The 13,286-nt window shown below is 45.9% G+C and overlaps 1 protein-coding gene across 2 annotated transcripts; it reads right to left on the bottom strand.

The window, feature by feature from the left end:
- Positions 1-3,100: 3,100 nt before the first annotated feature.
- Positions 3,101-13,140, bottom strand: SKA1 (spindle and kinetochore associated complex subunit 1). Of its 2 annotated transcripts, XR_004817424.2 has the most exons (8): positions 12,999-13,140; positions 12,440-12,537; positions 11,544-11,668; positions 9,107-9,204; positions 6,508-6,645; positions 5,301-5,470; positions 4,257-4,463; positions 3,101-4,147 (listed from the first exon to the last, which is right to left on the bottom strand). XR_004817424.2 is itself a non-coding variant. In XM_025429655.3 (7 exons), the coding sequence occupies exons 2-7, from the start codon at positions 12,525-12,527 to the stop codon at positions 4,315-4,317; spliced, it is 768 nt and encodes a 255-aa protein (XP_025285440.1). In that variant the 5' UTR covers positions 12,528-12,537; positions 12,999-13,140; the 3' UTR covers positions 3,101-4,314. The 2 variants fall into 2 exon arrangements, 1 of the variants encoding a protein (XP_025285440.1); XM_025429655.3 differs by having other exon boundaries at positions 3,101-4,463.
- Between the last annotated feature and the right edge of the window lie 146 nt (positions 13,141-13,286).

Here is a 13,286-nt window from a genome sequence, read left to right as displayed (position 1 = left end):
ACCAGTTAGGAAGCTCTGAATTCATCCAGGGGAGAGATGACTCCATTTGAGACCAGGGTGGTTGATACAGAGTGAAAAGGGGTCCAATTTTTTTAAAGATTTTATTTATTCATGAGAGAGAGAGAGAGAGAGAGAGAGAGAGGCAGAGACACAGGCAGAGGGAGAAGCAGGCGGCACTAGATCCCGGGTCTCCAGGATCAGGCCCTGGGCCGAAGTCGGTGCTAAACCGCTGAGTCACCTGGGCTGCCCAGGGTCCAATTTTTAAAGGTAGAACCAAGAAGGAGTAGGACTGGAATCCAGATTTCTGATGCTCCGGTTTTCTTTCCAATGCACTACGTTGCTGAATTACTTTTTTTAAAGTCAAAGAGAGTATTCCCAAGAAATAACTGGATTTCTGAGTCACAAGTTGTAAGTTTTTATATGCAGCTGAGCCCCAGCCTACAATCGTTCTAGCAAGAAAATGTTTATAATTAGAAATAGCTCACATTTGTCATGCTGACCCTTCAGAAAGAAAAATTTAATTACCTGCACTCTTTGAGTTGGGGCATTGATCCTAGACTTAGAAGTATTAGCCTGAAACTGCACATTTGTTTAAGAGAAAAGGCAGCAAGTGGGCTCATGATGATTAATTTAAGTCTGCATTAGAAATGAAAATCTGTCCCCATTAAGAGGGACAGAGGGTGTGTCCTGCCCACACTTATTTGAAAACAGGGTTTATTGAAAGTGACACATTTTTCAGATACCAAGATTATACACATATATCATTACTCCACGTGTCAGATGCCATATACATCGCTTTGTGTATATAACCACAGTATTTACATCCAGCGTAATTTAAGAAACTCATGTTTTCAGACACATCGAATCATCATGGAAATGCAAATCAAAACCACAATGAGGTATCGCCAACACCTGAATGGCTAGACTAAAAAAAGACAAGAAGTGTTGGTGATGATGTGGAGAAATAGGAACACTTGTGCACTGTGGGTGGGACTGTAAATGGGTACAGCTGCTGTGGAAAACAGCGTGGAGGGTCCTCAATTAAACATAGCCACACTGGGGATCCCGGGGGGCTCAGCGGTTTAGCGCCTGCCTCCCGTTCAGGGCGTGATCCCAGGGTCCCAGGATCGAGTCCCACATCGGGCTTCCTGCAGGGAGCCTGCTTCTCCCTCTGCCTGTGTCTCTGCCTCTCTCTGTGTCTCTCATGAGTAAATAAAATCTTAAAACAAAACACAGCCATACCATGTGATCTAGTAATTCCACTACTGGGTATCTACCCAAAGGAAATAAAAACACTAATTCAAAAAGATACAAGCACTCTGTATTTACTGTGCTATTTACAACACCAAGATGTGGAAGCAGCCCAAGTGCCCATTAATGGATGAATAGAGATGTGAAATGCCAGCCAAGATTCATGGTTTGCTTGTTTTTATTAATTTGAGAAAAAGTGCACTAGTGGGGGAAGGGGCAGAGGGAGAGAATCTCAAGCAGACTCTGCTGGGTGTGGAGCCCAGTGCAGGGCTGGATCTCACAACCCTGAGATCGTGACCTGAGCCAAAACCAAGAATCAGACACTCAGCTTGTCTGAGCCACCAAGTGCCCTAGGTCATGGTTTACACTTGGTTAGGCTCTTAGGCCTTCCTAAGCAGGAACGGGATCGCCTCCATTTTATTGCCTTGTTTTTAAGAGATCAGATTATTTATATCTGAATGTTAGATTATTTCTTCATGATGGCATTTAGCTCGTCTATCCCGTGTTTCCTATAAACTAGATGATAAAGCCCGTCTTCATCAGGTTCTTATTTAATGTTTTTGACGATCATGCTTCATAGGTGGTCCTACTTGCTACTGTGTCACACCAGGGGGCACACGTATGTTCTACTGTTGGTGAGGCTAGGTTTGAGTCGTGTTCCCATTCTCACTTGCTGTACAACAAACTGCAAAAACAGTATCTTTAAACCACTAGAATCACTTACTTTTTATGATTTCTGTGAGTCCTGAATTCAGTCAGAGCACAGTGGGGGCAGCTTGTCTTGGCTCCTTGATGCCTGGGACCTCAGCAAGAATACCTGAATGTTGACGGCTGGAATCATTTGTTCCCATGACTGCTGGTGCTGGCAGTTATTGCAGTCTCTCCATGTAACCTGGGCTTTCTCCCAACATGGTGACAAGGTTCCAAAGACAAGCATCCCAAGAAAGAAACAGATGGAACTCACATTGTCTTTAATAGCTAGCTTGGAAATCATGCAGCGGCATTTCCTCTCCATCTTACTGGCTGAGGCTACAAGGATACACCCAGAGGCAAAGGGAGGGAACAAGGTTCTTGTCTCCTGGAAGTGTTGATACCACATTGAAGGAGTATGTTGGGGCGGCGGGAGGGGGGTGGGTAATGGACCCTTCCATCTCTGTAATACACAATCTGCTACAAGGAGTGACAGCTAGATTCTCTTCATGGAAGATTATATCTACCTCTTTGTCTTAGCAAGGAAGACAAGATCCACATCTAGACATACAAACCTAATGAAGCCAAAAGGAGCTGAGGGGATACCGTACAGTTATGGAAATGTTAAAGGGGACACAGCATCCTAAGGAGAGGTCAAAAAGGACAGTGGCTGTGATGTACCATAAACACTTTCAACTAGACTATGTTACCTACAAAAAAACATTTTATCTATGAATAGCCAACTTAAAAATGAACCAACCCAGAACCTTTCAGGAACAGATGAAAAACTTCACAGGTAAAAATTAGTATCTCAGTATAGAAGCCTCCTGGGCTCCCAGGCTCATGGGCTCGTAGGGTTAGGAGGTATGAAGCCAGGCCCCAGGCTCAGTTGGCACCCAGCTGGTGACAGCCAGCCAGAATCCATGCCCTGCAGCAGCAGAGCCATCAGAAGGGACAGTTCTCCCAAAGTTCTGGAGAGAGCCATGCTGTGGGGTCCACAGACTGCAGAGGAAAGGAGCTTGAGGCTGTAAGCTACCAGAGAGAAGACGGAGGGCAAAGGACAAGGGCTGCATCTGAGGGCAGAGCCCCAAGACCTCAAGATGCATCCAAAATTAGATTTTTAAAAATGTTATTTTCAAAAATAAGAACGAGCCTGTCATTTTGCTTGAAAACTGTCTTTATTACTCTTTGATGAACACAAGTCTACCAATGTAAGCCCAGATTAATGTAACAAATTACATGCTAATGATTAGGGACTAATTGCTCACCTCGGTACCCATTCTACAAGAATCAGACACATTTATTGCCACAGCTGTTCACTATGAGTTTTAGGAAGAAATAGTTCAAGCAGATAAAGTGTTTTTTTTTTCTTACAGAGAAAAATCAAGCAAGACTTAAAACAGCAAAGTAAAGGGATAATGCCATTGTTTTCATATGTAGAAAGACATGAAATATTAAACACACCTACATTTAAATTAGGAAGAAAGGATAACACTACGTCGTGCCTATAACACACAGTTATCACAGTGACAGTAGGAACCAGGCCACCAGGCCTAGGACAGGATTTTTCCCTCTGCTACAAGGATCGACCTGCCCAGCAGAGAGCACAGACGGTGATGGTCAGCTTTCCGTGTCAACCTGCCTGACTGGCCATGGGGTGCCACATTACACCTTATTTCTGGACGCATCTGTGGGGGTGTTTGGACTCAGCAGACTGCTGTCCCCAGTACAGGTGGGCATCATCCAATCTGTGAGTGACCTGAATACAATCAAAAGTGGAGGGAAGAACTCACTTTGTTTCCTCCTGCCTCACTGCTGGAGCCGTCACATCTCATCTTCCCTGGTTCTCGGGCCTTCAGACTAGGACTGAATTACCCATGGGCTTTCCTGGGTCTCCAGCTTGCAGACGGCAGGTTGGGGCACTTCTCAGCCTCTGTGATCACATGGACCAATCTGCCATCATGCCCCTCTGTGTTTATTTCCTATTGGTTTTGCACCTCTGGAGAACAAGGACTAAAACACATATAGCCAGACACTCCCTCTAAGTGCGGAGAGAAACATCCTAAATTCTTGCAATCCAACCCCCCCCCCTCCATTTTCCAGGACAACTATCAAATTACTTACATGTTATTTTATCATCTCTTTCATTTCATTCATCATTATATACCTAGCACAGAGGCTCCTCTGGTAGGGGGTTAAATAGGTGCTGAAAGATAAGTGAATTTTAAAATATATCTGCTTTATTTACTAAAATGTTTTACTTTTATAGGAAACTATAAAAAAAAAGCCAAAGAAATCATATATAAAGAAATTACATATAAGGCAGCTCCAGGAGTGGCCTCTATACCCTACAGTTGGCCAGACCATAAGGCTTCAGGTTATAACGTATCTGGTGAGGCCGCCCCCTCGGATCTCTGAAAGCCTCCGGCAATGTCGTAAGATATTCAGTATCACATGAAACCGCTTGTCGGCTTTCAAAGCTGTGAACTCTTTTATATCAGCTTCCACTATGAAATATTGACCTGAAAATAAAGAGAGTAGTGTTCATTTTCATAAGGATAACTTTCAAGATGAGTCTTTGATGCGTTACGTTTGTAAACACAAGTAACATTGTGTCATTGGTCATTGACCATTTTTACTATCATTAGGCAACCAAAGTGAGAACAGGTACTCTTGCTAAAATAATCAGTATTCTCTCAGCCGAAGTTGCAGTGTTTACTGCAGCATTTCAGAAACTGCCTATTATATTACTGGCTCACTGTTGGTCTCTTCTGAACACGTAACTTTTCGAGATGAAATATGGGCTAGTGCTTCGGGGACTGAAACCCCCAGCAGTTCTGTCCCCTAACTGGCTGCCCGTGGACAAGTAACTGATGCTTTCTCTGCCTCGTCTGAGAAACGGGGGTAACCATACGTGTCCCTAAGGTGTGAGGACTAGAGCTCTCGGTACACTACCTGGCACACGGCGAATACTGTATTAGCAGCCAAACTATTTCCACTACAACTCTAATTCTGAAAACACTGGGTAAAGTCTCATAATACACTCTAAAGCAGTGTTCCTCAGCCTTGAAGCTACAGATATTTGGAGTTCTCTGCCTCTTTCCGTGGAGCGGTCTTGGGCACTGTAGTCAAGTACACTTTAGCAGCGTCAGTAGTCTCTAGATGCCAGTAGCAGCCCCAGCACTAGCCGTAACAACCAAAAACGTCTCCGGAGAGGGCAAAAACGTGCCCCTATGGGAAAACCACCCCTGGCTGAGAATGACCCCTCTAGATTCAGAGTTTTCTAGAATTGATTTTCTCATGATTTAGTTATACTCCAAACAGCTGACATGCACACATATATATGCTATCATTCTTACCTTTGGTATCCTTTGTTTCTTCGTCAATAAATCTGTGATAAAGATTTCTGGCCACGGAACTCATAGACTTTTTTGGTTGGTGTAGAATCTTGTATTTACTAACTACTGCCTTGTTGATTTCTTTAACAACATCATTAATTTGACAATAGGTTAAGCGGGATTTCATGTACCTGCAAATAAGTATATGATTAACTTTTTTAAAGAATCATTTTACAAAATTATTTTCTTTGAAAGATGTTTATGCTTATACACAAGCCAAGCTAGTAGAACTCTTCACAAAACAAAATGTATAGGGGCGCCTGGGTAGCTCAGTCAGTTTAGTGTTTGACTTTTTTTTCAGCACAGGTCATGATCTCTGGGTCATGAGATGTAACCCCGGATCCGGCTCCACACTCAGTGAATGCAGGGAGTTGGTCTGAGGTTCTCTTTCTCCCTCTCTGTCCTACCTCCTCCAAATAAATAAGTCTTTAAATATATATATTTGGGATGCCTGGGTGGCTCAGTGGTTGAGCGTCTGCCTTTGGCTCAGGGTGTGACCCTGGGGTCCTGGGATCGAGTCCCACATCGGGCTCCCTGCAGGGAACCTGCTTCTCCCTCTACCTGTGTCTCTGCCTCTCTCTGTGTCTCTCACGAATAAATAAAATCATATATATATATAAAATATATAAAAATAATATACAGACACCAACTTCCACATAAAACCAGACATATCTCAACAGCTAAAAAATTAAACAGAACCACAATGTATCAGTCAACTTTCCTATATGTACCTGGATGTATTCATCTCTACTCTCTACCTAGAGACTTAATACTGCAATTTGAAATAGGGTCTTAAGTACTGGTTAACTAAAAGACAGAACTTTAAACATTATACAGCACTTTCCTTAAAATTACAGCAAAACTGAGGCTACTTTTAAATGTAACTGGATAAATCTATATCATAAAACAGTCCTCGAGAGGACTCTGCAATAAACGGACCCATCTCTAGATCTTGCACTGAAAAGTTTTAGAACCAAATAAAAAACATGATTTAAGCATCTTCAACAAAAGATTTCCTGCATTTTCATAGTGTGATGTAATACTATTCTAGAAAAGATCAACATCTGAACACAGCATGCTATGAACAAAATCAAGCTTTAAGATTTAAACAATCACGTATGTTGACCATTGAAGAGTTAAAGGTTAAAATTCTATCTTAAATACTTACGCTGGAATGCCATTAAATTCATCAGAAGTTATAAATGGCATTTCTTTAATACTTCTTTGTTCTTTGGGGGGTTTCTTTGTGGGTGCAGGTTCCTCAACTTTGACTGGTTCTTCAGGGTCAAGGTCTGACACATTAGCTCTACGAACAGAGATACACGAACAGATGGACAAGTGATCACCAGAATTTTGCAGCACACTACAAAGTTTTCCCAACTGAACATAATCAGTAACAAATACAAGATTTATTGTTATAATAATGTTACAGCCAACACTTTTTGCTGCCAGTACTCCTATTGTTCATGAAGATCTGAAGAGTGAAGAGAACACTGAAAAATTAAACCCCCCAAATCCTCAGTAACAGAATTCTATTTACAAACCCCAAACACAGGTGTATGCAGTACCTATGCTAAACATCTTCATCAGTTATCCCACTGGCTCCTCAAAGTCACTATGTGTAAAGTTGATCTTAACCTCTCAACAGCTTCTCTTCCTGACCCTGTAATTTTGGACACAGAATCAATAATCATTTTATACTTCTCTAATTTATCCCACTGAATAATATATCCCAACAGTCCCTGCCTGTTGCAGACTCATTTTAGTTGCCAGCAATGAGCATGGAACTCTTAGATTCAGTCCTACCCAATTTTTGGAGTCAGTTGAGAAGCCTAATACAGCTTCTACCCCACTAGCTAAAAGTCTAGAAATAGGCGGTAGCTTCTGGGTTATTTGGCTGCCAGGGAAGGAACGGACCCTTGGTAGCAGTAAGTGAAGCCATGGCTGGCTCGACTGCTCCAAAAAAATAAATGAGACACAGGAAAGAGTAGATCCAACCCAGGAGCAAGTGAAGGGAATCCCAAGACAGGGAGATGAGCTCCCAAGACGACAGCTGAACACCAAGCACAGGGCAACCAGGCCCAAGTGAGGTGCTATGAGTGAGGCAGGCCACACTGTAGGCGCCCAAGATGAAGATGCCCAACACTATGGTACCATCAACCTTCCATGAGGGTAAGAGGAGAGAGACTTCTTGGTGAGTCTGGCTGATTCTTATCTGTGCTCGCTTGTCTTCACCAGGTCCTAAGGAAGCTTCTGAGTTTTTTCCTTCATGCCCTTTCAGCTGTTATCATCTGAAAAGAATCATTTCCACCTATAAAAAGGTTCTGCTCTAACCTCTGCTGAAAGCTGAAAATAAGCCACACTAAGGTCAGAAGAAGGAAATTCTGACTGTTCCCCAGGCCATATTCCTGCTGGATGTCTGATGTCCCACCCACACAATCCTGGCAGATCTCCTGTGATTGCCTGTTCCTGGCATTCATTCAGGACCTTGCCCATCACTTCCTCCTGCAGGCAACCTGCAGGGGACCCTGATCATGCCAGGCACTTGAATCTTCTCCTGGAGAACTTCAACCATGAGCAGTCCTGTGGTTCTCCTACAGCTAGGCTCCTGCCTGCCTTCCAGTTCTTCAAACGTAAGCAGTATATTGTTTATAGAAACATACATACAAGGGTAGGATTATCATAACCAGCAGGATGACTGCCTCTTTGATAAAGGAAGGGTCTGTAAGGTACAACCTTACAGGGACAGGCCGGAGGTACCGAGTTCCCGCCAGGGGTCAGGAGGCGGCAGGCGTGATGGCTGGGTAACATGGAACAGAGAAGTTTGGCCTTAGATGTGCAGAGCTCAAGAGGACAGCTTGTGCATTAGGCTCCCAGCAAGCAATTAAAGCAGCAGGCGTCACGTCAAGGCTGGAGCTGGACATCTGAGAGCACGGATGGTGGTGTGAGGTCAGCGTGAGCCAGACGTAGCTTCAGGACACACCCGATATTTGGAGGAGGGCAGAGAAACAGGAGACGCAGGGCAGTGAAGCACCACGGTGGACAGAACACAGAATTCCAGAAACACAGAGACAGTGAAATAAAACCTGAAAAGAAGGATCAGGGCTGAAGGGGATTTTTCTGTCCGTTCCCTAAGTGTGGTAGTAACAGCAGCCCAGAGATGGACTTAGGGGTCTGGGGAAAGGGGAGGCAGGAACATATACTGTCAGGGAACAGACAGCGGCCACCAGTTTGAGGGGGACAGTGAAGCTAAGTTTTTTTTCTTCCTTTGGCTGTTTTTAAGATGGGACGTTTATTCAGCTTATTTTTACCCTAAGACACTGGTTCTTGGGGGTCAGGGGAGAATGTGTCACCAGAAGACATATGGCAATGTCTGGAGACACTGTTTATTGTCACGGGTGGGGGGGGGGCAAGGGAGGTGGGGGTGTGGATGACACCTAGGTGGGAGGCAGAGATTGGGGGTGCTACCAAACATCCTCACTATCCTAACAAAGGATTATCTGGCCTAAGGGAGCCGAGGTTGACAAACTGCTCAGAGGGAAAGAAATGAGAAGTGGGGAAAGCGAGCCTAGCAGATGCTTGTCCGTGGGAAAGAGGGGCGACGAGCTCCGCAGAGACAGCCAGAAGACTGGTGCAGACACAGAGAAACGAACAAACACTAACGTGATCACTCAAACCATCCCAAGTACAGGAAAAAACGACAGGAGTTGAGGTGTTTTAAGAGTTTTCTAGATGCAGAGAGCAAGAATAATTATAAAGACACTTACAGGTTCTGGCTGACTGTTATTTGAGGTAAATGGGGAGGAATGTTTTCCTTGAGATGTTCCACATCTTCATAATCCTCTTCAAGAGATTCACAGAGTTCCTAAAATTAAAAAAAAAAAAAAAAAGCTCCCAAATTAGTGTCTGTCCTGCCTGTGTGGGTTTGTTCCCTTGAGAGAGAGAGATGGAGCGCACCAGGTGGGGGCAGGGGCAGAGGCTCAACTGACTGAGCCCCCCAAGCACCCCTGCCTGTGTTTTTAGACATTTTTTAAAAGATTTTTTTATTTATTCAGAGGGGGGGGGGCGGGGGGGGGAGACACAGGCAGAGGGAGAAGCAGGCTCCATGCGGGGAGCCCAACGTGGGACTCGATCCTGTGTCTCCAGGATCACACCCTGGACTGCAGGAGGCATTAAAGCGCTGCACCACCGGGGCTGCCCTAAGAGCTGTTTTCGGATGGCAATCTAGCAGCTTTCTCTACTGGTTTTCAGAGAACCATTATAATCACATTACAACAGGGACAGCTGACATTTAACTTCAAATATATAAAGGATTTATGTTTGTCCTTCTGGTGAATTACTTTTGTTGGCTTAGCACACATCTCCCAGTGTATCTGGACAGCGGTGCCAGGGTGACGATGCGTGCCCACGGTGCATATTCGAGACGCTATTTGGAGCTGCCATTGCTGACATGCACATACTTGAGCTGCACGGAGATTTCCACTGGATCATCACTGCTTTTTGTTCTGTGTTGTCTTTACCTTTCACTAGAACCTGAGGCTCTGAACTCATGCAAATTATTTTTCAAAAGATTTTATTTGAAAAAAAAAAAAAAAAAAAGATTTTATTTGAGAGAGAGAGAGCCCAAGTGAGAGAGAAAGCACAAGTGGGGTGAGGGGAAGAGGGGAAAGCAGACCCACTGCTGAGCAGGGAGCCCCACATGAGGCTCCACCCCAGGACCCTGGGGTCATGACCTGAGCCAAGGCAGACGGTGAACTGGCTGAGCCACCCAGGCACCCCCTCGTGCAAATTTAATAAGTAAAATACTCTGTACCTTTGGATTCCTGTCATCTGATTCTCAATTGTACTATGAAAAAAAAAATTCTAAAAAGCCTTCAGTTCTGGATTTAACATTCTCTAAGCACACACTAAACCCTCTTACTAAAGCACTCTTGGGTAGGTTGGTTTGTTTTAAATTGACAGGACACCTTTCTTTCAAAGAGCTGAATGATGTTCAAAGCCAACAATTTCATTTCAACTGATAGCAGGTTAGGCATACTCATGCCCACTCCCGTAGCTGAAAAATCTTTACAGATCCTAAGGATTATAAGGCTGAGACGGACCACAGAGGCCACCTTGTTCAATCCCACTCAATGGGTCAATGGCCCTAACAGCATGAAGTAACTATGTACAGACTGCGTATTTTCCAGAAGTACACAGACACTTTCATTAGCTTAGTCAATTAGAAAGCTTATTTAGAACAAAATGTGTGAACGAGACTCAAGTTTTTCTTTACTTGAGAATCCTGACATTACATTTTTATTTTTTTATCTTATTTTTTTAAAGATTTTATTTATTTATTCCTGAGAGACAAAGAGAGAGAGAGACACACAGGCAGAGGGAGAAGCAGGCTCCATGCGGGGAGCCCGATGTGGGACTCGATCCTGGGACTCCAGGACCACGCCCGGAGCCGAAGGCAGATGCTCAACCCCTAAGCCACCCAGGTGTCCCTGACATTACATTTTTAAAGAGATGGAGAATAGAAATAAGAAATAGTTCAGTGTGACCCATTTTTTTTCCAAATGAGGACAAGACCCCCAGAGGTAGACTGGCTTTCTCAGGGTGGCAGAGGGTGCTAAAGGGAACCAGGGCAAGATTCCCATTTTCTTGCCCCTAGGTGTTCCTTCCACACCACTCTAACAGATCACTAATTAACTTACCAAGAATTATTTAGGAAATCTTCCCTTTTTAGTACAGTCCCATTTCTTTGGGTACTACCAGAAAAAAAGAAACACTTGGGGAGCTCTGGCATCCTTTACACTAGTAAGATACAATGCAAGTGGCACTTTATTTATTTATTTATTTATTTTTAAAGATTTTATTTATTTATTCATGAGAGACACACACAGAGAGAGAGAGAGAGAGAGAGAGAGAGAGAGAGGGAGAGAGGCAGAGACACAGGCAGAGGGAGAAGCAGGCTCCATGCCAGGAGCCTGACGCGGGACTCGATCCCGGGTCTCCAGGATCGCATCCTGGGCCAAAGGCAGGCGCCAAACCGCTGTGCCACCCAGGGATCCCGCAAGTGGCGCTTTATACCATTAATGATGATTTACAAAACTAAGAACATTTTAAATTTCAAGAATCCTTCAGAATTCCCTGGTGATTAGGAGTCTGTATTCATTGCCCTTTCATTTTTTTTTTTTTTTTTTGCTCGAAAAACATTACCTTGAGTGAATGGTTGGTTTGCTCTTGATACTGAATCTCTGATTCCAATTTATTTAGAAGTTCATTTACTACGATGATCTCATCTCCTATTTTATCTAACATAGTCTTCAAGATAGGTTCTTGACCTATTAACAAACAAAGAGAATGAGAAATAAAGTATACAGAAAAGTGTTCACATACTGTCCTCTTTAACTCAAGCGTATCCAAGTAAACTCCTGGACCAGAGCTCTACCTTGCAGAAACACTTGAGGGAAAGCAGTCCTTAGGACCTATCTCCACGGATAATCTTTTAGCAACAGTCGCGCCTGGGATAAACCCCATTGGCTACGATGCTGCCACTACAAAGCTCCATGGATAATCTCGAGACCTCATTTCCTTCCTTTTTTTCCTTCTTTCTTAAATCAGTGTTTTTTTTTTTTTATTATTAAGATTTTATTTATTTATTCATGAGAGACACAGAGAGAGGCAGAAACGCAGGCAGAGGGAGAAGCAGGCTCCATGCGGGGAGCCCGATGTGGGACTCGATCCCGGGACCCCAGGATCCTGCCCTGAGACGAAGGCAGATGCTCAACCCCTGAGCCAGTCAGGTGCCCTTAAGACCTCGTTTCTAAGTAATATGGAAGAGAAGTGAGGGAGAGGGAAGTACAGAGTGTCCCCCGAGTCTTCTGATTTCGGCAAACTCCTCCCCTGTAATAAAACACCCAGAAATGCAAGATACAAGAAACACTCTGCCATGTGTTCAGCTGAGCTTTCGTGAGAAGGAGGTAAATCTCCATGGGGTCCAGCAAGGAGGCCGGCCGCAGGCCAGGCAGGATGTGGAAGCTGCTGCTGCTGCGGACCTAGTTCGGGGGTGCGGAGGGAAACTGGGGAGGACGGGGGGAGCCTGTTCCACTTACCACAGTTTCTCAGGGACAACATTCTCTTGATGTTGCCGATCTTGTCATTGATGCACGAGCACAGCTGCTCCAGATCGGAGGACGCCATGACTTCGAGCCTGTGAAGAAAGACACAGGCGCTTACGGGAGAAAAAAAAAAAAAAAAAAAAAAGCAAGGCCGAACCTGTTCACGTTCGAGATGTGACAGCGAATACCCAGGGGATCCCAGCTCCTTGAAAAGCAGGGACACCGAATGTCAGCCGGTCCTGCGAAACGCAGTTTTTAGCCCGAGTGCAGTACGGGCCGGGCCGGACCTTCTGGGATCCGCGCATCCCGGACCCAGCACGGCGGCTCGGGGCACACACGCGCCACTCCTACGTCATCGAGACGGCGCCGACGCGGTCTTTACACGGGAACCTCAACCCCCACCGGAGAGCGCGGCGCCGGGCCGGGCCGGGCCGCGAGGTGGGGAGGAGCGCCCGCCCCCCGCCTTCCGCCGGACCCCGACGCCAGGCGCCACCCTCGCGCGGGCCCGAGGGCAGAGCCACTCGCGGCGCGACCGCGGGCCGCCGGGACTCGCCTGGAAAGCCGAGGGTCGCGACCCGCCACTCCGGGAGCCGGATTCCAAGTGCCCGCCCGGACGCGGCGCCGCGCAGGCGCACCTCGGCGCTTCCGGAACGCGGGCTCCGCGGAGGCTCCAGTTCCGGCGTCTTCCGGGCGGGGCGGGGCCTGAGGTGGGCGGGGCCGAGGTGACGGGGGACCCGGGCGGGGCCTGGGGTGGGCGGGGCCGGGCCTGGGTGGGCGGAGCCGCGGAGGCCGGAGCCCCAGTGCGCCCTGCAGTGTGGACGGCCACCCGGCGGGGGCCCGG

This window comes from Canis lupus, chromosome 7 (genome assembly GCF_003254725.2).
Source record: "Canis lupus dingo isolate Sandy chromosome 7, ASM325472v2, whole genome shotgun sequence".
Taxonomy (NCBI): domain Eukaryota; kingdom Metazoa; phylum Chordata; class Mammalia; order Carnivora; family Canidae; genus Canis; species Canis lupus.
The sequence above is the reverse complement of the archived record's forward strand: the minus strand, read 5'-3'. Positions and strand labels throughout refer to the sequence as shown.

Excerpts from the sequence above, each read along its gene's own strand:
- SKA1 (XM_025429655.3), bottom strand. The coding sequence starts at position 12,527 with ATGGCGTCCTCCGATCTGGAGCAGCTGTGCTCGTGCATCAATGACAAG. Across the intron at positions 11,669-12,439 it reads GTTGTCCCTGAGAAACTGTG|GTCAAGAACCTATCTTGAAG; the intron begins GTAAGTGGAACA and ends GTTTGTTAATAG. Across the intron at positions 4,464-5,300 it reads AGAAACAAAGGATACCAAAG|GTCAATATTTCATAGTGGAA; the intron begins GTAAGAATGATA and ends CTTTATTTTCAG.